Here is a 24,763-nt window from a genome sequence, read left to right on the forward strand (position 1 = left end):
AGAGAGAGTAATTAGTATCGGAGTTCCCAAGAGAACGGTGCCAAATTCCACATGACGATGAAAAGACATCTAATTAGTCGGAGACTTCACTCTCGATGTCGTCAGAAGGCTGCGTAAGAAATCGATGCTGCAGCAGCGTCGTTGCTGACGACCGCACCATGTGGTCCAACTCAAAGGTACAGTGCAAAAAGTCTGAGGCGACTGGCGAGATGTCCTCAGGCGGCGGCGGCGACTTGTTCTGTCCAATCTGGAAGAGGGCTTGCATTTGGTCAAGCCGCGGCCATGGATGCACACCTGTAAACATTTCGACCACACAGCAGCCGAGACTCCAAATGTCACCCTTGTCTGTGTACGTGTTTTGTTTCACGACTTCAGGGGCCATCCAAAACACACTGCCTTGAAGTCCAAGTTTGCCGGACCCAGCGCCAAGCAGACCTCCTTCCACCTTTTTACTGATGCCAAAGTCGCTGATCTTCACGCCGCCCTTGTTATCCACAAGGATATTGGCTCCTTTGATATCGCGATGAACAATGCCGCCATCGTGCAGGAACTGCAAGCCAAGCAAAATTTGTCGAACAAAATTCTGTACGAGGGGTTCTTCAAACGCGCCATAATTCCTCAGCAGCGACACAACTGAACCACCTGGCACATACTCCAAGAAAATATTCAGATACTGGCCGTCTGAGCTTGAGTCCAGGTACTGTACAATGTTCGGGTGACGGAGGGACTTGAGCAACTCAATTTCCGACTCGAGCGACTCTACCATCATTCGCCGTCGTCTTGTCCGTTCATCATCTGACTGCGGGAGTTCCACCTGCTTTACTGCCATCAAAATACCCGTTCTGGCATTCATACCCAAAAACACATTGCCAAAGGATCCTGCGCCAATCAACGCGCCTTTATGCCATCGCATGCGCGAATGCGACTGTGCGTCGAGTGACGGCTCTTTGCGCTCAATCGGCGTCATCGGCTGCGGTGCAAGCGGCTGTGACGTGGGCGCATGGTCGAATGTCGGCGTGGGGAGCGGCGATGACTGTTGAAAGGACGTGGACGGCGGTAAGCCTTGGGATGACGACGGCGGCAATGATGGAGACTTTAGCGACGGTGATGGCCGGCGCTGTTTTGGTAGCGGTTGAGATGGCGGTTGTGTCGACGGCTCCTCCAGAACCCGTGTCATAGAAGGCTGGCTGTATCCAGGCATAGATTCCCGCTCCTCCAGGCCCAACGTAATCTCGTCCACAGTCATCATGCTTCCACAATCGTCTTGACAGGAATCTGGGAGCTTGTTCATCGGGTACAGCGTCGTCGGAGGACGGCGTCTAGGCGGTGGCGACGGTTTTCGAACGTCCAGACTCTGTTTCTCAGGCTGTTCCGCATAACGGCGCAGCTCGCGACTATCGGTAGAAGGGAAATAGTCTGCAAGGTGCGAGCTGATAAGTTCTGATGGGGGGCGCTGCCCAAAAAAGTTGCGCACACGCCGACGGACAGCAGGAAGGGGTCCGGCCAAGTCTGGTGTCGCAGCCTTGACGCGCGCATATGCCGACGACCGTGTAGGAGATGTCGCCTCTTCGACCGGCTGAACAGCCGTGCCGCCCAAGCCGCTCAGAATGCTAAAAGTCGATGCGCGCCGAGTCGACGGAACATCAGTGAGTCTGAACGGATCCACGGGCACCTCACGCAGTGATCCAGGCCGTAGGGGCGACTCATCCGACGTACGCAACAAGTACAGTCCGTGCTGCCATACAGGATCGTAAATATGCGGCTGCGAGCAGACCGCCATGAGCTCGATTTCCGAGAGCACTTTCAGCTGCGCATTTGCATCAGTCATGGCCACGACCCAATGTCGCATATACTGAGTCGACTCCGCATCATTTGGCAGGCCGAACTTGTGCAGCACTTTCGCCAGCACATCCGTAGCTTGCGTGCATCGACTCACATCGACACTTCTTGAAGACCCGTCTTCCGCTAAGAACTTGACAATATGCCGCCGGATCGTCTCGAGACTTTGGACTGAGCTCCCAGTCGCCGTCGGTGCAGTGGTCTTTTCCGATCGAGCATCATCGGCCTCTGTCTCCGTGCGTCGCAAATTGTACGGCGCACTAATCTGTCCGACACGCGTCTTATTTGCGAATGCGCCTCGTCCCACCGCGTACCCTGCATTCGACGAATTTGAGGTCGATGTGGCAGTAGCTGGACGACGCATCCGCTGAGCACTTGGGCTTCGCGGTTGACTCTGGTTCGTACAATTGCCACTACCAGCGCCGCTGCTAGCAACGTTCCCAAAATAATTGGTCAAAATCGGGCTACTGGCACTGTGACTCCCAATGGTGGGGCTGCAAGGTCCTTGGCCAAAAGCACCAGGGTTGGTCGATGTGTGCATCGTGTGTCCGACTCCCGTCGCAGTGTTTGGACGGCGGCTTTGAGCCAACGGCGTTGCATACGAGCTACGCTCCAGACCCTGCCTGTCCATCGACGGCGCACGTGGCGCATACACTGGTTGTGTGGCCATAGGAGGCATGGCCCCAACTGGTGTCGTGTGTGTCGTTTTCGACGTAGGGGACAGTGGCACCCCGGAGAACAAAAGTGGCGGTGCGAGCATGGAACCCTCCACAGGTGCCATCGATGCTGCTCTCAAGGCTGAACCTGGTGGCGCGGCAGTTGCGACTGGAGTAGCAGCTGTTCCGGCACCTGCTGCTGACACAATGGCTGGCGAAAGCGACGACGTGGAAATAGACATGGATGTGGGCGCAGGTACCGACGCCGGCACTTGTGCGGATAAAGCTGCATGAGCGGGCGCAGGCATAGAAGCAGATTTAGACATTGCCCTGGTGGGCGACGCGACTGAACCAGCAGAAGCATTTGACAAACCTACATTGGCCGAACACTGCTTGTTTAAAATGCGGATGGCAGCAAGAAGTCGCAACCGATCACCCACACTTGGTATGCCCATTTCCTTCAGGATCCCGTGATCTAGTCGGAGCAACGCACCACCGCGGATGTCATTCTGGATAAATGCCGATTCGTGTTGCCCCAGTTTGTTGTCATGAAGCCATGAAGTCACGTCTTGCAAGCTCCAGGAACGAACTGCCCTGTTAGTCCAATTCAGTATGCCTGTGGTCTCTCACCTGTCTGGTATGTAAGTGTGGGTTCTTTGCCAGAGCCAGAGGGCAGCGTTGAGTCCATTCCTGGCCGTTGGGACGGCTCGGTCCCTTTCGTTCGGATCAAAGCACGTCTGCCGTTGTGTTGCCGAGAATTCCACCGAACCCTACTTGATGACAAAGCACGTAGGGCAAGCGAAGCCCATTTTCAAGGCATACCTGACTAGAATCGCATAAATTCGCAAAACAGCGACAACACACCACCGTCGCACACAGCGGTCTCCACTCATTGGACAAAAAAAGGCCGAGCGTCGCAGTGCGGCCCAGGGCAATCATCTCTGCTTCGCCTGTAAGCAAGGAAGAGGGGGGTACTTTTGTGTCTATCCGAGGTCCTTTTTGATTTTCTTTCAATTCACGGCCGAGATCCGTGGGGCGAGCGAGTACGAGTCGGCAGGCCAGATTCTTGGGACATGTCAAGTAAATGTAACATGCGAGTGGGAGGAAAGTAAATGTAGAACAACGTAAGCCCCACATCATTAATCTCGTGCACCATTAAATCTTACAACCTCTGACATCTCCGTCATTTGGCTTCTCTGACCCAATATGCCATCTTCTGGTGCTGATCCTATTCTTTTATCACTATTTGCCAACCGCTTTATGGCCGTTGCAGAATCCATGGGCCGCTCCCTGCAACAGACTTCCATTTCTACCAATATCAAGGAACGTCTTGACTTTTCTTGCGCTATATTTGCCGCTGATGGTTCCCTCATTGCTAATGCACCGCACTTACCTGTGCACCTTGGGAGCATGAGCTTCGCCGTGCAGTATCAGGCGGAACATTTGCATGAGCTGGGTCAAGGCTCCTTCAAGCGCGGCGACGTCGTGCTGGCGAACCACCCTGCTGCAGGCGGTAGTCACCTACCTGATATCACCTGCATCACACCTGTATTTGCACCTGATCGCGATGAAATAGTCTTCTTCACTGCAAGCCGTGGGCACCATGCAGACATTGGCGGAATCCTTCCCGGCTCCATGCCGCCCACCAGCAAAACTCTCTTCCAGGAAGGCGCACAGATCCGCTCATTCAAAATCGTCTCAGAAGGCGTGTATGACCAGAAGGGGCTCATGCATCTTCTCCTCACAGAACCTGCCAAGTACCCGGGATGTTCAGGTACACGGTGCTTCCGTGACGTCGAGAGCGACTTGAAGGCGCAGATCGCTGCCAACCATAAAGGCATTCAGCTTCTCAATGACCTTGTCGATGAATGGGGGCTCGAGACAGTGCAGTCATACATGATGCACATTCGCGACAATGCTGAATTTTCCGTGCGCAACCTGCTTCGTCGTGTGGCGAACACGCAAAAATCCACCGACCTGCACGCTATCGATTACATGGACGACGGATCGCCGATTGAATTGCATATTACGATCAACCCGTCGTCCGGCTCTGCCATTTTTGACTTTGAAGGCACTGGGCCTGAAGTGAATGCAAACCACAATTGCCCCAAATCGGTCGTTTATAGCGCAATCATCTATGCATTGCGGTGCATGGTATCTGAAGACATTCCACTCAACCAGGGATGTCTTGCGCCCATCGACGTCCGCATCCCCGAAGGATCTATGCTCAGTCCTTCGGACACTGCAGCTGTCGTTGGCGGAAATGTGCTAACAAGTCAACGGATCACAGACGTCGTGTTTCGTGCCTTCGAAGCCGTTGCTGCTAGTCAAGGCGATTGCAACAATCTGACATTCGGCACCGGTGGAAATGACGAGACTGGTCGCTTAATCGAGGGATTCGGATACTACGAGACGATTGCTGGTGGCTCAGGCGCTGGGCCGTCATGGCATGGCACAAGCGGCGTGCACACCCATATGACGAACACACGTATTACCGACCCTGAGATCTTCGAGCGCCGCTATCCTGTATATCTTCGCCAGTTCGGTATTCGCGAGGGCTCTGGTGGTGCTGGCCACTTCCGCGGCGGCAACGGCGTCATTCGTGACATTGAGTTTCTGGAACCAAGCATACAAGTTAGCATCTTGTCTGAACGCCGTGTATATCAGCCATACGGCTTGTGCGGTGGTGAGCCAGCTGCATCTGGTCTCAACCTCTGGATCAAGCAGCGGCGTGAAGAAGATGGTGATTTGGTCAAGCCTAACGACGAAGGATTTGTGTCTCCCCGTGTCATTAATTTGGGAGGCAAGTCCACAGCCATATTTGGCCTGCACGATCGCATCATTGTACATACACCAGGCGGTGGTGGCTATGGCACACCAAGCAATGAATCTCCGCCTACTGCCAGTGCCCCATCTCGTCCCAATCGCTTGCATCAGCGTGGCAGTGTCGCTGATTGGCAAGCCCGTCAGCTTGGTGCATAAGCATCGCCTCGTACATATTCATAGTTTCTTACCGACGACGCAGCTTTTCTTGGATTTGGCGAATCTCTTGCGCAATACGATCAGATTTAGTCTTAGGAGGTGGCGTGGATTCTGACCGCTTTGATGAATGTCCCGATGTAGGGGCTGAGCGAGTTCTTTCAAATCCCCCTGTTTTGGTCGATTTTTGTGACATTGGAAACGGCGAAGGTGCATCGTGTACCTCCTCGTAATCTGAGTAAGTCTTCCCTATTACATACAAGTATATATACGCACCAATTTTTGTATCCCGAGTCTGTGACTCAAACGGCGGCACAGCGTGTCCCCGCAACCGATGCGGCAAATGGTCCCATTCATGTAACGCGCGTTCAGTGATGCGCAAAAAAAATGGAGAGCGGCCCATCTGTATGTGAGTTGATCAGGACATCCGACGTACCCAGCGGGCTAGAGCTGCTGTAGCATACGCCGTCAGCATCTGCTCAAATACTCTGGGCCATCGAGACATCGTCTATCATCTATAATTGGTCCTCCTTTACCACCAGGAAACCCGGAGTGCAAGTCATTGATTCCTCGACAAACGCAGTCCTCCACTCTTCCAATGTCTAACAGTTTTACCCAATGCAATCTACCTATATGTACACCGAGAGTCATACCGCCTCCCTCCTCCAATATATCGTAACCTCAATCTCATCTAATTTTGCGCGGCCGCATGAACAAGCATCGAGAGCCCATTCAAGACTTTGACGAAATTTTCCAAGTTTCCGACTCGCGGATCGTCTTGGGAAGAGCTACCGGTTGTTTGTGAGCTTGAGGAAGATGCCGTTGTCGACGAAGAATGAGAATCGGACGATGATGTAGCAACACGTGTCGAGCTGCTATCATGAGAGGCTGATTCCGAACTCTTCGACCTCAAACTTGCCTCAGAAGCACTCGATCGGGAGCTTGCTGCTGATGCTTTGGATAATGACTGCTCCCGGGCGATAGATGATGCTCGTGCTCTTGCTGAAGATGCCGAGGCTGCCGCTTCTGCTTGAGCAGACGAACGCGAAGCATTATGCTCATGATAACTGGAGCTGGTGGGAGTTGACGATGAGTATGACCGCGAATGTGAGTGAGTTTGTGAATGCGAATGTGAACGTGAGTACGAATGCGACTGCGACCGCGAGTCCGAAGACGCTGAGCCGCTATTCGACTTGCCCCCGCCATTACCACGGCCTTTATCGCCATCATCATTGTGACTATCGTCAATCGTCCACCACGTAATAGGAAATACACCCAACGTTAAATCGTTAAATTCTTGAAAAAGCGACATGCTCATGTCCAATGAACCGTGATGACATTGAGATGTCTCAGGACACGCATCCATAATGACGGCTCGCACTGTCTTGAGGCCATTGGCAATCATGATATGTTTGCCGCACCACTTTGAGCGGGAATCAAGATCACCATACATAGGCTCATTCAATGCCACGATATGCATGCTATTGTCGATATCATAACCACAGGCGCCTGCCTGGTACGTTTCGACATCGTACCATGTCGCAGTTCCTGAAAATGCGGACCGCTTCCTTAAAGTATGTGCAGAAGAATTTTTCACATTTGCCTCTAAGACTTCTGGATCCAGAAACGCTGTGGCAATGCCTACGCCCAGCACCAAGGCTACCAAAAATGTCTTCATGGCTGACGTTGCAACGCGTGGTGGAGTTGTCGCTCGGCAGTTAGTGCCGGCGAAAGAATGTCGATCATACTCCATGTTACTGACGTCATGCACTTGCTGCATATATGCGTGTATTTATGCATATTCCGACTTTATGTGACCAATCGAAGTCGTGGAATATCACAAGTAAATCTGTGAGACGACATTGAATCAAAACTCCAATATTTGGGTGCCTTTTTCACACTCCTTAATTCTTAAATCACTGGGCTCAGTCATGTGGCCCAATGCAAATGCGTGAGATTCTCCATGCGGGGGGAAGAGTGACAGACAGATTCGACAAAATATTATACGCTTGTTTTATCGGCGACCATTCAGCTTCTATATTATTATGTAATAATATTTTACTTATGACCGTCTCCAACACGCCAACACATTGAATGTGTAACTCCGCAATAATCTAGAAGACGGACTCAGACAAATCACGTTCCTATAATAGGGAATCGAAATTCTCCAACTCAGCATGTTACATGTTTACTCATGAATTTACGCCGAACATGAATCTGATTCGCAGATTCTATGCATCAAACATAAATACGCAAATGTGTTGGTCGCAGCGAGAGGCACCCAAGTGCGCAACCAAATTGACCTCAGAGAAAAAGCTGAATCGATTTGTTTCCCCACCTTTACCGTTGACCATTCATCATGTTCTATGAGCTCCCCTCTATTCCGGGCGCCGACAGGCTCAGGGGCTGGAGCTTGCTGGCTTTCTCAGCTTTTGTGTGCTCAAGTGGTTTCTTGCTATTCGGATATGACCAGGGTCGTCATGTCTCTGCTGATCACGGAGCCTATGATGGCTTCAACGATGCCAAAGATTGCTTCATTCAGCCCGGACGGACCCAATATGGAAAAAGAATATGCCGCTAATAACAATGATCCTGTAACATACCATCCGGACAAATTTGACGCGAACATCCAAGGAGCTGTCGTGTCCTGTTACGAATTGGGTTGCATGATTGGTTCCGCATTTGTATTGTTCAAAGGTGATAAAATGGGTCGCCGTTGGTGTGTGGTTATCGGTTCTATTATTATGATTATTGGCACTGTTGTCATGGTTGTCCATGACACTTTGCCATCCTTTGTTGTTGGTCGTGTTGTTGCTGGTATCGGCAATGGTCTTAATACTGCTACTATCCCTATGCTTCAGTCTGAGCTTTCAAGGCCGCAGTATCGTGGTCTTCTCGTGTTCATTGAAGGTGCTTTGCTGGCAGGTGGTGTAATGGTTTCGTATTGGATTGACTTTGGTTTCTATTTCTTGAAATTCAACTCTGTCCAATGGCGCTTCCCTATTGCATTCCAGATTGTGTTTGCATTGATTCTTCTGGTTGGTGTACTCGTGATGCCAGAATCGCCACGTTGGCTTGTCAAGGTTGATCGTCTGGAAGACGCGAACCGAGTTCTCGCTCAGTTATATGACACTGAAATGGATGATCCAGTGGTAAAGCAAGAACTTCACACTTTGACCGATTCGATTCGCAAAGTTGAGGCTAACCTGGGTCCGTTCAAATACAGCGAATTGGGAACGAATGGTCCACACCAAAACTTGTATCGACTTATTTTGGGTTGCGGCTCCCAGGCTATGCAACAGTGGACGGGTATTAATAACCTGACGTATTATGCAAGCACTGTATTCAAGATGGTCCAATCAGACGATGTCGCAAGTCGTGCATTGGTTGGTGGTAGTGGTATTCTGTACTTCCTTGCCGCCGCCTGTGCCGTGTTTTTCATTGACATTGCGGGTCGGCGCATGCTTATGATTTGGTGTGCTTTTGGCATGATGCTTTGCTTTGCTATTATTGCTGGTATGGTGGAGAAAGTCAAGCACCCGGAAGGTGACTCGCCTGACCAGACGGACAAGTACGGCAAGGTGGCTGAAGCTTTTATTTACCTGTACTTCATCCCATGGTCTCTTGGCTGGCTTGGTATGACGTGGCTTTACCCAGCAGAAATTAATCCCATTCGTACTCGGGCTCCGGCTACGGCACTGTCCACATGCACGAACTGGCTCATGAACTTCACTGTCGTCATGATTTCCCCTCCAGCGTTCGAGAACTTGGGGGGTCATACATTCACGATGTTTGGTGCTTTTAATTTGATCTTCATGCCAATTGTTTACATGTTTTACCCAGAGACGAAACGTCGTGGTCTTGAGGAAATGGACTTGTTCTTTGCAGATGCGCATCAAGAAGGCTTCTGGAAAGCTAGTCGCTTCCAAACAACTGCTGTTTACTTGTCTGTGACGCGTCCGTACCTGTCTTCGGAAGAACTTGATGCGATTCTTTCCCAGCGAACGGATCTAGGTGGTGGTCCATCAGAACCACATGGTCAACAAGGTCCGCACAAGAGTGAGCTGGATGCAGTTGATCCCGTGGAAGAGGGTCTGGAAGAGCCTCCAAAGGACGCACTTCCAAAACGGAAAGAAACGGCTGCTGAATCGGCGGCCCCGTACGCAGGTGTACCTTTCGCGTTGTAAGGGCCGTAACTTTTTGTTCCTCGCTTTTTGATTGCTTTTCTTCAATTTTGTTGACTCCCGCTTGCATACTTTATGCATGCTTGTTTGGAATCGTGCATGTAATCTAGTTGCATTGGGGGCCTATTTTCCTTAGGCGCCAAAACATCAACTGGACCTCTGGTTCAATACCAGTTTCCAGGAAGATTCGTAAGAGTTTGAGAGCTTATGGACATTAGAACGACACTGTAGCTCATAGCAATTACGACCATGTCGGAACGAGATAACAAGAACCTAATATTATTATTGATGAATTCATCTGAACGTATCGAAATGTGGGGAGTGAACATGTGCTAATTATATAATCATGTATGGTGACGCGACGTCGTCGCGCAACAACCTGGTCGAAGAAACGTTGGCTGTGACATTGACGCCTTGGAAGAAACAAGTGGGACATGGACGTGGACTTTCTGAGTGATGACCCGTTGGATGATATCCGGTCTTTTAATGAAACGAATGTTTGCATGAATTTTGTGAGCGAGCGGACTGTCCCGGCATCTGTTCAATGCTTACCATACCGGTGTCAAACACAGACTGAGTATGAATCGTTGTTGGAGCAGGCAACAAAAAACATTTGTACATGTATAGACCGTGGGATTTGGGGTTCGACTATGCTGGAGTGGTGTCAGCACATCCGATATCTTTTCGCACTGAAATATCCAATTTCGCGCTCGCTTCGAGTGCGGATGGCACGACTGTTTTATGAGATAGCTGTGATGCCAAAGTTAGACGCGTCACTGACAGACATGGCCGCCACTCTATGTGTACACCTGCTTCGACCGAAAAAAGAAATCAGCTACCACGATTTGGAGTTGCCATGGCGCTCGTTATATGATGCGTTGGATCGCGAGGTACATCAAAAATACCGAAAGATCGGCACCTCAGCTGTGGCTGGCGTCCTGCTAGACCTAGCAGAAGCAAGTCAACGATTTTTTCCTTCCTCTGAAGCAACGGCTATGTTGGAGACAATGCTTCCCCATTTTGACGGACATGACCTGAATTCTGTGATATCGACGCAGGCGCTCCTTGTCCACTTTCTTCCCCTGTCACACCCAGACGCATGGCTCCCTACACTGTTCAGGCTTTGGGAAACATTCAAATCAGCTCTATTCGACGATCAGATGCTCGATTTGCTAGCGCGACTTGCCGAGCTCCATGTTACAGATCCACAGCCAACTACGCACAGATCTGACACGGGCGTATTCACCGACGAGCAGTTTGCCTTGATTATGACAAAGTGTTTGCGCTCTGCTGGACTCCCGGTGAGTGTAAATAAGACGGCCAAAGCTGCGCTTATGGCGCAATCGTCGTCGGTACGTACAGGTGCAGATGCGACGGCATCGCAGAAGACGTTGCGCATGAAAAAGCCAAGTGATCGGTTGCATTCGTTTGCAGTGATTATCGTTTACAGCATAGCGTACGATGGAGATGATGCGAACTTGGTCGGCGGTTCCAAAGCGCTAACGCAGTTGGCTCAGTTCGTCCAGGCGACAGAGACATTCTTCCACCCATCCAACTGGGGGCCATGGCAAGCGCAGCTGTCGAGTTTTGTGCAGCATTTAACCTGGGAATATGCGCGACGCCAAAAAGCGGAGGAGCGCCAAGATTGTCGCACACCGGTCGAGTGGCGTCTCACGCCTGCGAACCGAAGAGAGTTTGTCAAGATGCTCCGCACCGTAAGCTTACTGGGTATGTTTTCCAAAGATGCAGTGACGTCTTTATCCTCGCAATCGAGTCTGAAACGCATGGCATTTTTGCAGCCAGAATTGGTTCTGCCGGCAATTCTGCAACGCGGCTACAATTCACTCGAGTCGTTAGAAACGACACAGCGGACGGGCGCAGTCATCTCTGCGCTCGCTACCACGTCGCAGCCTCTGCTCTCACGCACGTTGTATCCCGCTGGTGCCAAGCACATGGCACCCATACTGCACCTGTGTCTACCGGGTATTGATCTGAACGACCCGATCAAGACCATGGGCACGTGCATGCTGATTCTCAGCGCTAGTGTCTCGTTGATCATCTCGGACGCCTCTATGAACGAGCCTGATCAGCTGGAGAGCGAGAGCAAGAGCGAAAGCGAAGGTCAGAGGCGGGTGCAGGTTGACGAAAACACAGAGTCAACGGTAGCGGCGGAAGAGTATGCGGCGCGTCTCTCGACAGCTGATATCGACTCATGGAGTGTCGAGTTTGTGCATCGTGTCTTGGCACTCATAACAGCGCTACCGGACGAGGGGAAAGGAGGCAAAATCGGCGAAAAGAACGAAGAGGCCGTGCTCAATATGCTGATCGCGACATGTGATGCATTCTGCAGTGCATTGGGAGAAGAGGCGTTTGGCCGGTGCTTGGAAATTGTGCTGGACTATGTGCGCACAACGACGGCAGCGAATGGCGTCAAGGTCATCGGTTCATTGGTGGGCTGCTTTGCGCGGGCCAATAGTGAGAAAGTACTAGCGCAGGTTGTGCCCATGTCGTGCAAGCGGATTGAACACGAGCTGCATCATGGAGCCTCGTCGATCCGCACGACGAGCACGAGTGTGCCACGAGCAGAAGACACAGCTTTGCACTGGCACATCAATGTATTGAGTAGCGCGGTGATGTTCGCTGGGCCGGCACTTCTGCAATACCGCACAGAGATCCTGGCTACGATGACGCAGCTGATCCATGCATGCAAGACGGAGCGAGCGTACGTGCTGCATGCAAAGTTTGTACAGCGTGTGCTTTCGGCGCTTGTCAACGTGTATGCTGCTGAGCAGCGGTGCCTGAACCCACGTGAGTGGGACTCGGACATGCGCCGGCACCACCCGCACCGCCTGTTTGGGAGAGTGTATGAGCTGGAGGACGTCGAGATCACGTGGCATGTGCCTTCCAGCGCCGAAATCGACATGGCGCTGGATGTGCTGACGCTAGTGGTCGGGCCGGTGCTCGACGCACTGGATGCTTTGCTGTCGGCGACGCAGCATGACGACGCTTGGCACAATGACGTCTGCCGCTATTTGCACGTTATGCGCTACGCACTCGCAGGACAAAGTGCCATGATCACAGACCAGAGCCGCCGTCACCTCCCACAAGACCACTGCGTCTACGACGATCTTGGCGACATAGATGCATCTGCCTGCGCGCCTCCTCTCGACATGAACACGGGCGCAGCGGTTACACCGGATGATCCGCGGTATGCGCATGTCGTTGCGTTCCGCGAGCGAGTGGGCACTGTGCTGGAGCGAGCGGCGGAAGTTGTTTCGCACCTGTCGGCGGATCATGTGGATGCTGTGAAGCAGGTTGTGCGTGCATTGCGAACATACTTGGTGCCACACAGTGCGCATACCGACGAGGTGCAAGGCCTGTCGAAGTCGGTGGGGTTCTTCCGGACGATTGGTCGCCGATTCGCCAAGCAGCGACGATTCCCACGCATCTTGTGGATCCGGCGTGCCATGCTGTACCATGTGACTAGGCAGCGGCTCCAGTCTGTGCATCTCGCACACACGGCGCGCGATCGTACGCTCATGATGCAGCTGGAGCGCCTATGCACATCGCACTACATCCCTGTCCGACGACTCGCCCAGTCGGCGCTGGAAAGTGTGTTTGGCATGTACCGCGGCACACGGTGGCTCTGCTTGCCGACGCTGCTCGGGCAGCTGGCGCCCTCGGCGAGTGACGAGCAAGTCAAAGGTGCGCTGTATGTGCTGGGGATGAAGTCGTTCCTCCGCACCTGTGCACGAAATCCACGGTTCACGCGCCCAGTGCTCATGGCCATGTTCCGCCTACAGAGCCGGGCACGACCGTCGATCCAAAAGCTTGTGCGTGGTGTGCTCTCGGAGCTTGTGGCCAGAATGAGCGATCCATGTGTGCATGAGGCGTACTTTTGCACGGACGCGCTTCGTGAGTTAGCAGCGTCTTTCGGGAGCGATCTGGAGTCCGGCTATATCGGCACGACGGCTGCCAAACTCCAGAGCTCCTGGCTCGAGCTTGTGCGTACGTCGAACGAAGCTCTGCAAAGTGACTTGCTTGCTATGCTTCATGCGCCCCAGACACATTGGGCATTTGCTCAACTTGCGCTGCGTGCGCTGCGTGCAGTCCTTCGACGCGATACGCCCGTGCGTGCGGACATCGCCGAGCGTGTGGCGCAGCTAGCGATCTCTGACGACCCAGATCTTCGAGTCTACGCGCAGTCGACTCTCGTGCGCATGCTGTACCTGGCTAAGCTGCAGACGTTTAGTCGCGGACAGGATCTGTATCTGGAATGCATGCACCAGCCATTGAAGCGGCAGGAGCGGACGGCAGCCTCGGCCACCGCGTCAATGACGAAACCGGAGCGTGCTGCGATGTTCCACGAGCCACTCACGGCGTCGTCGCACCTGTATGACAAAGACACAGATGCCTGGCTCGTGCAGCCTACCGTCGATACGTACTACGTGGTGGGCCCTGCACCGCCGCTGTGTGCGACGTCGCAGCGCACGGTAAATGCCATGGCTCGCGTCGTAAGCACGCCCGCTTGGTGGGACGCGTTCGCAAGGCATGTGTCGCTGGAAATGGATCGCGACTACATGGCCGCTGACACGACACTGCTGGTCAAGAGTCTCTTCCAAGCGATCGGCCCTGCACTCTTGGAGCATGTGAAGCCAGTCATCGAGGCGCACCTCGTGAGCGAGCGCGATCGGCACAAGCACCGGGCAGCGGCAGAGATCTCTGGTGGCATTGTGCGTGGTGCGAAGCATTGGTCTCTGGCATCGCATGAGGCTCTGCATGCGTGGCTCGACAGTTGGCTTGCTCGCGCTATGTGTGAGTGCACGATGGACAGTCAGCCAGCATGGCAGATGTGGGTTGAGTACGTGTTTCAGTACCGGGATCCACGACGCATGCACGCTCTCCTTACGTTCGTATGGTCCCACGCATGTGAGGCTCTGAGGGATGAGCGCCGCGGGCCCGGACAGCAAGCACATGCGCAGCAGCTACTGGCCAGTGCGCTGCATGCTTTGCAGTCGAAGGCGCATGGTTGGGATGTGAAGGATGCCGCGGACATGCCGCAGCATCCTCCTGAACCACGGCACAACAGCAGCAGGCCTAAGCCGTTCGCATGAAGCCAGCGAATCTTGCAGATACCCTGCAAAAGCACTTTGCGCACGACTACCAAGAAGTACGCAAGGCTGTGTGTGAGACGCTCGTCGAGTGGGAATGGACCTTTGCTCGCCCGGCACTGCCAAGCACAACAGCACTGCTAGAACAATGCCGGTGCACGACGCGCGGCTCGCTTCTCGCACACAACGAAGCCATGCGCCGCCGGTGCAAGTCGCTGCAAGCACAGCTTCGCTCAGCACGCCTAGAACGCAAGCCGTCGGCGCAAGGCGCTTCCACGTACGATCTTGCAGCATCGACCATGGCTCTTTGGGTGTGTCTGAACCTCGATGACCACCGACTAGGTCCCATGTCGACATACGTACTGGAGCTTGTGCCCGACCTCTTTGATGCCTTCCAACTGCGCGATAATGAAGAGCTGTCGAGCACAGCGCATGATGTGCTGGTGCAGGTCGCTTCGTTTCCCTTCAGCGAGGTCCAAGTGCCAGCGCTCGTCGACTGTCTGCTGCGAATTGCGCGCAGCTCCAACTCATGGCATTCGCGTCTCGACGCTTTGCCGTTCCTGCAAATCGTGTATTTCCAAAAGTACGTGTGCACACTCTTGATCTCTGGCAGCTTACCTATCTAACACGCAGTCTCTTTTACTTGTCGCAATCCATGAAGGAAGAGATCCTCCATGTGCTGCACACCCTACTGAGTGATCCGCATATCGAAGTGCGCGACATGGCTGCAGCGACCCTATCGGGTATTGTGCGATGCTCACAGCGTGCTCACATCACCGACCTATCACAGCGCTTTGCCGTCATGGCCGCAACGCCACTTCCTCGTCGTGGCACGCCGGGCATTGAGGAAGCCATCACGCGTGTGCACGCTGGCGTGCTGGGTGCATCGGCTCTGATCGCTGCATTCCCGTACGAAGTGCCCGACTGGATGCCTGCACTAGTGCTTGATACCGTCGCCATCCACTCAGAAAGCCCTGTGCCTATCTCGACGACCGCTCGGCGCTGTGCGGCCGATTTCCGGCGCACGCATCAGGACACGTGGGCCGATGACCAGCACAAGTTTGGCGAACGTGTTCAGGAGCTGCACGACTTTACACTTGGACGCAGTGACTATTTCGTGTAGGCAATCATACGGACGCGAATGTCTAGTGAATCATTCCGTCTCTTGAGCAGCGTAACGACACACACGCTGGGCTTTGGTCGATGCATGGTGGCAACCTTAATGTATATAGTAGGTCATGAGAGTTGACGAATGCGCTTGCGGCTTTCAGGCAGTACTTGTGTACTTGCTTCGGTCCTGAATCTCCGTAGAACGTGACGTATCTGTAGGAGTCGTCCTAGTCCCACACGCTTGATCAGGGCCAACCGCAGCACCAGAAATTACGCTCTCAAGACGAACATGAAGGCGTGTTGGTGCGGAGAAGCCGCCCGACCGTGCACAGCTCAGCATCTTCTTCATGTGCATAGTTCTCAAATGGGTTAGCGCACATCGTTCGCACACGCTCCAAGAATGCTGTGTCTGGTGCATTTGACTCGAGTCGCTCAGCGACGTCGTCCGTGATCCAGTTGCGTAAGACAAAGCGTGGATTCACGCGTTTCATCGCATTCGTAATCTCGGAGGCCGGACGCGCCTCGGCATCGAGCCAAGTTTTGAATTGATGGAGCCAAGCCGCCACATCTGCCTGACTCGCACAATCTGGTACACCCGCTGCAGCGTCTTGGACGAGACTCACAGCGAACGCTTCGATATCATTCGTGCGTCCAGGAAAGTCGCACAGCATGCGTAAAGATCGTGTCATATCGAGCCCATAGAACGCCTTGAAGAACGGGTCGACTATCTCACTCTTGATGCGGTCAACACCGATACGGCGCTGGGATGCAATACCAAGCCGAGTTGTCCACGCTGTAGCCCAGGCGTCCAGAAGCGTCGTCTGAACCAGCATGCGCACATCGTCATACAGAACCTCTTCGGCCTGATCAGCCCACATCTGACGCTCTTCTTTCGTCGATGCTAAGAGCTCACCTGGTCTTAGTGCACGTCCATGTACATGCTCAAAGCCCAGGACGGGCGCGAGTGCATCCATCAGACGATCTATCGCATAGACCAACATGGTCGGCTGCATCTTGAATGAATACCTGCCCATCATGTCAGAGTGGTTGCATATTTCGTCCTCATTGATGGCGTCCATGAACGCATATGGTCCGTAATCAATCGTATCGCCCATGAGCGAGATATTGTCCGTGTTGAGAACGCCATGCATAAACCCATACGTTTGCCAGAGAGCAAAAGTCTTAGCATTGCGCTTCGCCACTTCCTTCACAAGGCGAGCGGCCCATGGCGGGCGTGGCTCCCCTTCGCATCCAGCGCGCGCCTCGGCATCAGCCCACGTCTCACCGCCTTTCACCACATCTGTCCAGCCATACATCTCTCGGGCAACATACTCGCCCAGCACACGCACACTTTCCCACTCTCCACGTATGCTGTGCAGCTCAAAGTTGCCGATCCGGAGCCATGATGGGGCGATCCGCATGTTCACTGCAGCTGTCGTGCTAGTTTCACGAAGCACGGGCAAGTCCGGTAGGGACACCACACATAGCGAGTAGCTCGTGGGAATACCCAGGGCCGCCATATACTCGGACACCAGGAACTCTCGCACTGAGCTTTTGAGGGTAGCCAGTCCATCACCGAAACGCGAGTATGGCGTGCGGCCAGCGCCTTTCAGCTGCACCTCATGTCGTGCACCGGTCTCGGGATGCAGAGTCTCCAAGATCGATACAGTCCGGCCATCGCCCAGCTGGCCAGCCCATTGCCCAAACTGGTGCCCACCGTATCGGAGCGACCAAGGCCCATATGATGTGCGTGTGTGCAAGGCAGCGAGTGCTTGCTTCGTGTTCTGCACATCGTCCTCGTGCCGAGCCAGGAAGTGTACGCCAGTGCCATGTTCATCGTTGATGGGTTCGCTCTCTTGGATATTTACGCGGAGCGCCCGGCCTGACGCCCAGTCACTCAGGGCCTGCCGAGCCGTCGCAGTATCAGATCGGTCTTGACCATAAAGGTGCGACGGCTCGGCAGCACCTGTGGCTGCGCTGTCCACTGGACCGGTACTCGTCTGCGATTCAATGCTCGGTCCTGAGCTGTAGACCTTTTGCACACCAGACGTCTGCTGGAGCCATGCATGCGTGTCGCCCACATCCAAGTGTGGCAAACATGTTGCGTGCGCTTGTGGCGAGAATGCCACTAGACGTGCCGACGGAAAGGGCGGCGAGTGCTGCCGCGCGGGAGGAAATGCTGCGCCTGGATTAGTCCTCTGTGGTTCAAAGTCTCGCAAGTAACGCTCTACACTCTCCGCATCCGATACGCTATCATTGGACGGAGGTGGAAACTCGTATGGAAAGGCGAGTGGCAATGGCGTTACGAAGGAGAAATGCGCACCATCCCGAACAACACGCGCACGACGGAGAAGCGATGGATACGATGTTGCTGTTGCTACGAGTGCGCGTGCATCAGGCGTGACGGGATCTGGAATCAAGTTCGCCGTCAGCTGTTGCCCCAATGGCACGGTTGGCAATGACAGGGGCCGAAATCGTGGCATTTCCCCAACCCCGACAAGGTTACAACATAGGCTTGGATGTGCCCGCCACCAATTGTCCCCTCCCCCTTCATCCCCCCATTCCCCCGATTATTTCCCCTAATTTTCGAGACCCATCCACTCACCAAACTCATACCAATTCATGATTGCGGGTTATTGCTCGAAACCAACATGAGCCATATGAGCCGCTGGCGCTGGACATATGTGGTGCTGGGGCTCACTCTGCGAATTGCCCTGTTGTTCTGGGGAACATACCAGGACAAGCACGCCTCGCTGCCATATACAGATGTCGACTATGCCGTGTACAACGACGGCGCACGTGCGCTGTGGACCTCATGTCCCCTCTCAGCGACGATCGACTCCAAGCTGTACGAAGACGAAGAGGACCTGCTCAATGTGCCTGAGCTTGCAGAGAATGTCCACTGTGCGCGCGGCTTGATACCAGCCGTTTCGCGCTTCGTCCTGAAGAATGACCCTGCCCGCTCCGACACAGCAACGATGGAATGGGACCCCGTATGGACTCCGTATTTGATCTTCAGCTATGCTTGGACACGGCCGCTTTTCCGCTTCCTCGGATCTCTGGGCGATCCATTCGTTCGCACGACTTACCGCTACACGCCTTTGTTAGCGATGCTCCTTGGCCCTGGTCACGTTCAAGACGGCGCCGATGGTGACGGCATGTGGCCATGGTTGGGGAAACTTATCTTTGCGCTTGCTGACGTCGGCTGTGGCATATTGATGTGGGCGATTCTCGATGAGCGACAAGCTATGCATGCATACGAAGCCCCTGCATTGCGTCATGCAAAGCTCCTTACACACTTGCCTGGCACCCTGTGGCTAGTGAATCCATTTCCGGCACAAATCGCCACGCGGGGAAGTTCCGACAGTCTTGTGGGTTTGCTTGTTCTCGCATTCTTGTATTTATTGATTCGTGCGACACCTGAGATGTCGCTTGTGCGTACGCCGGTTCTTGAGTCCGACAAGCTCCCGCCACGGCACGACCCAAGCGACTTGCGCGTCGCTAGTACGTCCTGTTTCTATGGCGCAGCTTTTTGCCTGGCTCTGGCCGTGCATGTCAAAATATACCCAGTCATCTACGGAGCAAGTGTCCTTGCGCACTTGGCCAACTACCAGCACTATGCGCTGGTGATGTTGTGTGGCATACCGAAGCCGAAACGCTGGGATGTGCTGCGCCTCGGCTTGAGATTTGGTGTGTGCGCTGCTGCATTCTGCGCAGTGCTCACCGCTTTTGCTTGGGGAATCTGGGGCGAGCCGTATATCCGACATGCCCTGCTCTACCATGTGGTACGCCAGGATCACCGCCACAACTTTAGCGTGTACTTTTTGCCGACATACTTGTCCTTGGACCACAGTGCGTTATCACATCTAGCTCCCCTGGCTCCCTGGCTCAGACAAGCCGCAGAGCTTCTCAGCTTTGTCCCACAGCTTCTGACGGTCGGCTTTGCAGGCTTTGCTCTCGGCGGCAAAGACCTCGTGATGGCTTGCACCGTGCAGACAATAGTATTTGTCGCGTGGAACAAAGTGTATACTAGCCAGGTATGTTGGCACCGTCTCTTCATTGTGTAAACGGCCTTCACTAACTAGCATGGCAGTACTTTTTGTGGTATCTGTGGTTCATCCCTGTCACTGGTATCACGATGCACTTTTCATCCGCACGCCGCGTCGTGGGCCTCATCATCTTGTGGGTTGGAGCGCAGGCGCTTTGGCTATCGCAGGCATATCAACTCGAGTTTCTTGCACGGGACAGATTCGTCGCTCTGTGGCTCAGCAGTATAGCCTTGCTCCTAGTGCATGTAATATGCACGCAGCAGTGCTTGAAGGCTTGGGTGGAGTGGCGTCACCGGCAAGTAATAACCGTCACGAAAGCACAATAAGACACTACTACATACAATTCTACGTGGCACATAGTATCCAACAATCTAAGGGGGGAGAAACTAACGGCTGCCCAAATAGCGCACAGTGGTGATGTAGCCTGTAACAGCAATAACAACCATTACGGCACAAATGCCACCGAACCAGTTCAGGTTCTGTACGTTTTGACCAGGCACTTGGACGTTCATACCCCAAAGACCCGTGATCACATTCATAGGCACAATCACAGTACCGAGAGCCGTCAGCTTGCTCAGCACATCGTTGATCTGGTTGTTTGCATCAGTCATCTCTATACTGATTTGCGCGAGATAGTTGCTGTGCGAGCGAGAGAGAATCAACTCGTAATGATTCAGATTTTGCGTCATGGTAATCAGATGATCTTGGATATCGGAGAGGTACATGCCAATATCTGATTTGGGTGCAATGGACCAATACTCGTTGCAGCGCTTTGCAAGACCCTTGATGACATCGGCCTTGTTGCCCATCAACCGCAAGAGGCCCATGACCTTCTTTCGACACGTTCCAATACGCCGGAGCATGTCAGACTGCTCAGCTTCCTTCAAAATCAGCACAAGCTCGTCAATACTGTCGACCTCAAACTCAATGCTTTGAATCAAAGGTGCAAATGCATCAGTAATGTCATCAATCAGCGCATACGAGATCCAGTCAGATGTCACGTTAATATAATCCTTTAGCTGCTTGATACGCCGGCGCACATTGTGGGGGTGAGGTGTCTGCCGGAAGTGGAACGAGAGCGTGCCCTCCCTGAACACGACAATATACATGTTCAAAGGCTCCAAGTACGTCGGGCTGTAGGGATCCTGGTCAAACGAGCGGAAACACAGTAGATAATAGTTGCGAAACAGCTCGATCTTCTCGCGCGTTTCTTCCATGAGAATGTCTTCGGTCGTCAGCGGATGAATCCCGAATGTGCGTGCAAGGATCTTCATCTCCTGGTCCGTCGGGCACAGCACATCGAGCCACCACGTATTCGCTTCAGACTCCGTGGCGTCGCGCGCATGGCCCATAAGTGGAATCTGTGGTAAAGGCTGAGATCCAGCCGAAGTACCAGTTGTTCTTGGTTTCTCAGGCGGGTCGTCCGACGGCACTCCTCGGATCAGATCCTCGAACGTCTGACCTGGCCCTGGCAATTCCGACAAGAAACGAGCATGCAAGGATGTTGGGAAAGCATTCGAGTAGAATGTGAATCGATACGGCTTGTCGTGCAGCGCCCCAGGAATAGGAATGGTTGACCGAGGCGCACGAGGGATCGTTTGGGCACGAGACAAAGTCGACGGACGTGCTTCCGACCCCGGCACGCCTTGATACGATGTCTTTGCTGATCCTTGCAGCAATGGCTGGACAGATTCATTCTTGCTGTCGATGCCCGATGTTAAGGCCGACACTTCCTTGGAGTCCGGTGCACGGCCGAACGATTGCCCGCCCTCAAACATGGCAAGTTTCTTCTGGTACTTGCTGCCCCCTGCACCGGTCTCCATACCAGATGTTTGCGCACGGCGTGGACGACGGCTGTACAACATGCTATCGCCATTGGTCGCACCAGAGAACGGAAACGTCGTATATCCGAACTGTCCACCCTGTCCTGGGCGTGCGGAGCTACCAAACGACGACGCAGGCGGCCATGAACTAGCATTACCGAAGTTTTCGCGCTCTTCTTTCGCAAACTCTTCCAATATCGACAGATCAAATGTGTACGGAAATCCTGGCTTTTCTCCCTTATACTTCGATGATTCATGCTTCGAGTCAACTGCCGGCTGATCCACTTGAGTAGGTGGTGGGAAACACACATCGTCCTCCAGTGGTCGACTAGAGTCTGTTATAGTGGATTGTGCAAGATTGTTCAACCCATCAACCCGTGGTTCCCATGAAGAGGCGGCAGAGTCAATGTTCACCAGCGGTACTGGCGTATTGGACGGCGGCATGTTCTCTACCGGTTGGTTACACAGCGCTGGCGCGGGCTTCGTAGCATACGGCGAGTTCTCTGTCGGATGGTCATGCATACTCGATGTACCCTGCATCGCACGCGCAGCCAGTGGTGAATGTGGGTTGACTGATAATGAGTGCGACTGATTGCGATGATCAATAAAGTGATTTTGGCTGTCAACACTAGTGGAAGAGCCCGCATTCTGCTGGTAGAACTGTCTGGATGCTGCGGCCGCCGCGGCCACCGCATGATTCCTAGATACTTTCTGTGCTGCAGCGTGTGGCGTAGATAGTTTGGCTTCCTCGTCATCCATCCACGCAATGTCAGCATTCGCTTGGCTCATGAGACGCGCAGCATCCAAGTCTTGCTCTCGCTGCGCGTCCTCGTTAAATATGCTCTCAGCAGTCCCGCCCCAGTTCAGATCAACATCCTTCAAGGATGTTCTGCGTTTTTGCTCAGGCGGTTCGTCCTGATACCGTTGAGGAGGCAACGACATTTGAATGAATCCGAGTTCACGTCAATGGCCGCTAGTCATAAATTGTAGCTCTATGAACGAAGGGTTTTTTTCACTTTCTGCAAAATAATTTCCGTTATACCCTGATGGACGGCATCTCTGGTTCGCGGACTGGGATCGGCACTGCATATTTGGCCGACACGTTATGTGCGCAGCACGAGACACGGGCAATGGACTTGCTCGCGGTCGTTAGCACAAAATATGTGCGAGAGACGATGACTCGGCGTTATTCTGCGATGCTGCTATTTAGCTTGCAAGGTGCAATTTCGTGTCTATATTCGTGTCTCAAGCACTCGAGTGGTTCAGTTTCGGGATATGGCGTCGACATTAGATAGGACTCAAATCTTGACGATCGGGAATTTTTGAAATGTCCTCTGGATCTGTGGAGTTTAATTCACGCAAGAACATGCGCCAACATTGATATCGACGTAATTAAATAGCGCATGTTTGGAGCTTGCTTTGCGAAGGGGGGCCAATTTGTCAATTGCGTCGTATTTTGGAACAACCTCCCCACATACGCGCACATTCCTATTCACCATGCAAATCCTCTTTGCGATATTTGGTATGTTCTCGCAGCGCGCATGAGGGCACCTAACATACACTGTAGCACAATTTCTTTTGTTTTGCGCAACAGCACTGGTCATTCTTGCCAATATGGGCCAGCTCACACACAACATAGTGGCGCGTAACATCCGCATGCTATCTGCCGAATTTCAAAGCTCTATAATTGCAGAAAATGGCGTATTTAATAGCGAGTTGGCCAAAACACTGCGCGAGCCTATTGCAGAGCATCTTGGGATTCGACCTCTATACGCATGGGGTCTGTACAATTACTGCGGAGGTTCATCGGACTATGAACAACTCGAGTGCAACACATCAAAATTTGGACATCAAGTAAATATCCCACAAGCCATAAGTGACGATTTGCCAATCAGTTCTTCCAGTGGCACTGTGGCGCCGTATCAAAACCAACACGATATCGACGTGTACACACGGGCAGGCTTCTACCTTCTTTTTGTTGGCACCATTCTAGTGGGAGTAGCCTTTCTTCTTTCCTTGCTCACGATCCCACCTGCGCTTACGATCGCCTCTCTTTTGGCGTTGCTTGGCTTCGCCCTCCTTGTTTGCGGAGCCACCATGTACACATATTTTATTTCTCGGATGAAGGATCTAGCGAGCGCTGGCATCGATATTTCGTACGGCAATGCGCTGTGGATGTTTTGGGCTGCGATCGGCGCTGCTTTATTTGCCATACCTGCCTTGGTTATAGGTGCCACTGACAGGTCATCGAGGTTCGATTATTAAGGACCCGAGCCACAGCGCCTGAATCGTACCGATATCTTTCCTCACTCGGACTCACGGGAACTCCATTTGATGTGATGGTGTGAAGGGTATTAATCAGTGTACCTCCAATTATGTATAATGTTCAAATGCACGTATGGGGTCCATTGTCAAATCATTCTGCTTCATGTGTTATCTATCATAGTCATTCTTATTCCAGTACATCTAAGAGAATCGAAATAATTCACTACCTGTCCAATGCGCGATGGTCACATACAAGGACATTGGAATGAGTAAGACGCACAAGTACAACAGGCATGTGGGAAACGTAAGCCAGCTTGAGGCAATGCCTTCCCAGCCACCTAGCAAACCGTATGTACTGGCGAGCAAGCAGGCTGTGACAACACATTCTAATACAATAAACATTCGCGACGTAGGCTTTATGCTTGGCGAAACCATATTCTGATGTGATGGCTTGGCCGTGTTAGCATAGCCTTGGGCGCCACATGCAAGGTACGTCAAGTCAAATTGATGGTAGTTGGGGGATGCACATGTACTGGAATGAATTGGTAGGTGTTGTTTCAACCATGGAATGCAAAATGTCCCAATAGTGTGTCGCAAGTAGAGTTTGGCCGAGCTTTATGCTATCCCTTACAGCACTCTCAAATACTATTGGTTCCTTCTCTCCACACAGCCCGATTCCGTGACAAGTTCTACAAGGAAAGCATGTGGCAACGCCTACATATATCATGTGTGTTACTGCTCTATTAC

At 52.9% G+C, this 24,763-nt stretch overlaps 11 protein-coding genes across 11 annotated transcripts; 6 read left to right on the forward strand and 5 right to left on the reverse strand.

Moving 5' to 3' along the window:
* Positions 1-73: 73 nt before the first annotated feature.
* MGL_3142 (uncharacterized protein) lies at positions 74-2,821 on the reverse strand (the record flags this gene model as incomplete). The annotated part of the gene is made up of 1 exon (XM_001729546.1): positions 74-2,821. One exon carries the CDS (start codon positions 2,819-2,821, stop codon positions 74-76), a length of 2,748 nt encoding a protein of 915 aa, XP_001729598.1.
* An 880-nt stretch (positions 2,822-3,701) lies between these two features.
* MGL_3143 (uncharacterized protein) lies at positions 3,702-5,477 on the forward strand (the record flags this gene model as incomplete). Its single annotated transcript, XM_001729547.1, has 1 exon — positions 3,702-5,477. The coding sequence occupies one exon, from the start codon at positions 3,702-3,704 to the stop codon at positions 5,475-5,477; it is 1,776 nt and encodes a 591-aa protein (XP_001729599.1).
* Positions 5,478-5,563: 86 nt separating this feature from the next.
* MGL_3144 (uncharacterized protein) lies at positions 5,564-5,979 on the reverse strand (the record flags this gene model as incomplete). Its single annotated transcript, XM_001729548.1, has 3 exons — positions 5,564-5,568; positions 5,751-5,877; positions 5,911-5,979. 3 exons carry the CDS (start codon positions 5,977-5,979, stop codon positions 5,564-5,566), a joined length of 201 nt encoding a protein of 66 aa, XP_001729600.1.
* A 186-nt stretch (positions 5,980-6,165) lies between these two features.
* MGL_3145 (uncharacterized protein) lies at positions 6,166-7,152 on the reverse strand (the record flags this gene model as incomplete). The annotated part of the gene is made up of 1 exon (XM_001729549.1): positions 6,166-7,152. One exon carries the CDS (start codon positions 7,150-7,152, stop codon positions 6,166-6,168), a length of 987 nt encoding a protein of 328 aa, XP_001729601.1.
* An 802-nt stretch (positions 7,153-7,954) lies between these two features.
* On the forward strand, positions 7,955-9,661 carry MGL_3146 (uncharacterized protein; the record flags this gene model as incomplete). Its single annotated transcript, XM_001729550.1, has 1 exon — positions 7,955-9,661. The coding sequence occupies one exon, from the start codon at positions 7,955-7,957 to the stop codon at positions 9,659-9,661; it is 1,707 nt and encodes a 568-aa protein (XP_001729602.1).
* A 431-nt stretch (positions 9,662-10,092) lies between these two features.
* On the forward strand, positions 10,093-14,772 carry MGL_3147 (uncharacterized protein; the record flags this gene model as incomplete). Its single annotated transcript, XM_001729551.1, has 1 exon — positions 10,093-14,772. The coding sequence occupies one exon, from the start codon at positions 10,093-10,095 to the stop codon at positions 14,770-14,772; it is 4,680 nt and encodes a 1,559-aa protein (XP_001729603.1).
* A 191-nt stretch (positions 14,773-14,963) lies between these two features.
* Positions 14,964-15,892, forward strand: MGL_3148 (uncharacterized protein; the record flags this gene model as incomplete). The annotated part of the gene is made up of 2 exons (XM_001729552.1): positions 14,964-15,352; positions 15,403-15,892. The coding sequence occupies 2 exons, from the start codon at positions 14,964-14,966 to the stop codon at positions 15,890-15,892; spliced, it is 879 nt and encodes a 292-aa protein (XP_001729604.1).
* Positions 15,893-16,157: 265 nt separating this feature from the next.
* MGL_3149 (uncharacterized protein) lies at positions 16,158-18,362 on the reverse strand (the record flags this gene model as incomplete). Its single annotated transcript, XM_001729553.1, has 1 exon — positions 16,158-18,362. The coding sequence occupies one exon, from the start codon at positions 18,360-18,362 to the stop codon at positions 16,158-16,160; it is 2,205 nt and encodes a 734-aa protein (XP_001729605.1).
* Positions 18,363-18,539: 177 nt separating this feature from the next.
* MGL_3150 (uncharacterized protein) lies at positions 18,540-19,946 on the forward strand (the record flags this gene model as incomplete). The annotated part of the gene is made up of 1 exon (XM_001729554.1): positions 18,540-19,946. The coding sequence occupies one exon, from the start codon at positions 18,540-18,542 to the stop codon at positions 19,944-19,946; it is 1,407 nt and encodes a 468-aa protein (XP_001729606.1).
* A 368-nt stretch (positions 19,947-20,314) lies between these two features.
* On the reverse strand, positions 20,315-22,693 carry MGL_3151 (uncharacterized protein; the record flags this gene model as incomplete). The annotated part of the gene is made up of 1 exon (XM_001729555.1): positions 20,315-22,693. One exon carries the CDS (start codon positions 22,691-22,693, stop codon positions 20,315-20,317), a length of 2,379 nt encoding a protein of 792 aa, XP_001729607.1.
* Positions 22,694-23,365: 672 nt separating this feature from the next.
* On the forward strand, positions 23,366-24,016 carry MGL_3152 (uncharacterized protein; the record flags this gene model as incomplete). The annotated part of the gene is made up of 1 exon (XM_001729556.1): positions 23,366-24,016. One exon carries the CDS (start codon positions 23,366-23,368, stop codon positions 24,014-24,016), a length of 651 nt encoding a protein of 216 aa, XP_001729608.1.
* Positions 24,017-24,763: the final 747 nt, after the last annotated feature.

The sequence above is a fragment of the Malassezia globosa genome (assembly GCF_000181695.2).
Source record: "Malassezia globosa CBS 7966 chromosome Unknown mgl_sf_8.1, whole genome shotgun sequence".
Classification (NCBI taxonomy): Eukaryota; Fungi; Basidiomycota; class Malasseziomycetes; order Malasseziales; family Malasseziaceae; genus Malassezia; species Malassezia globosa.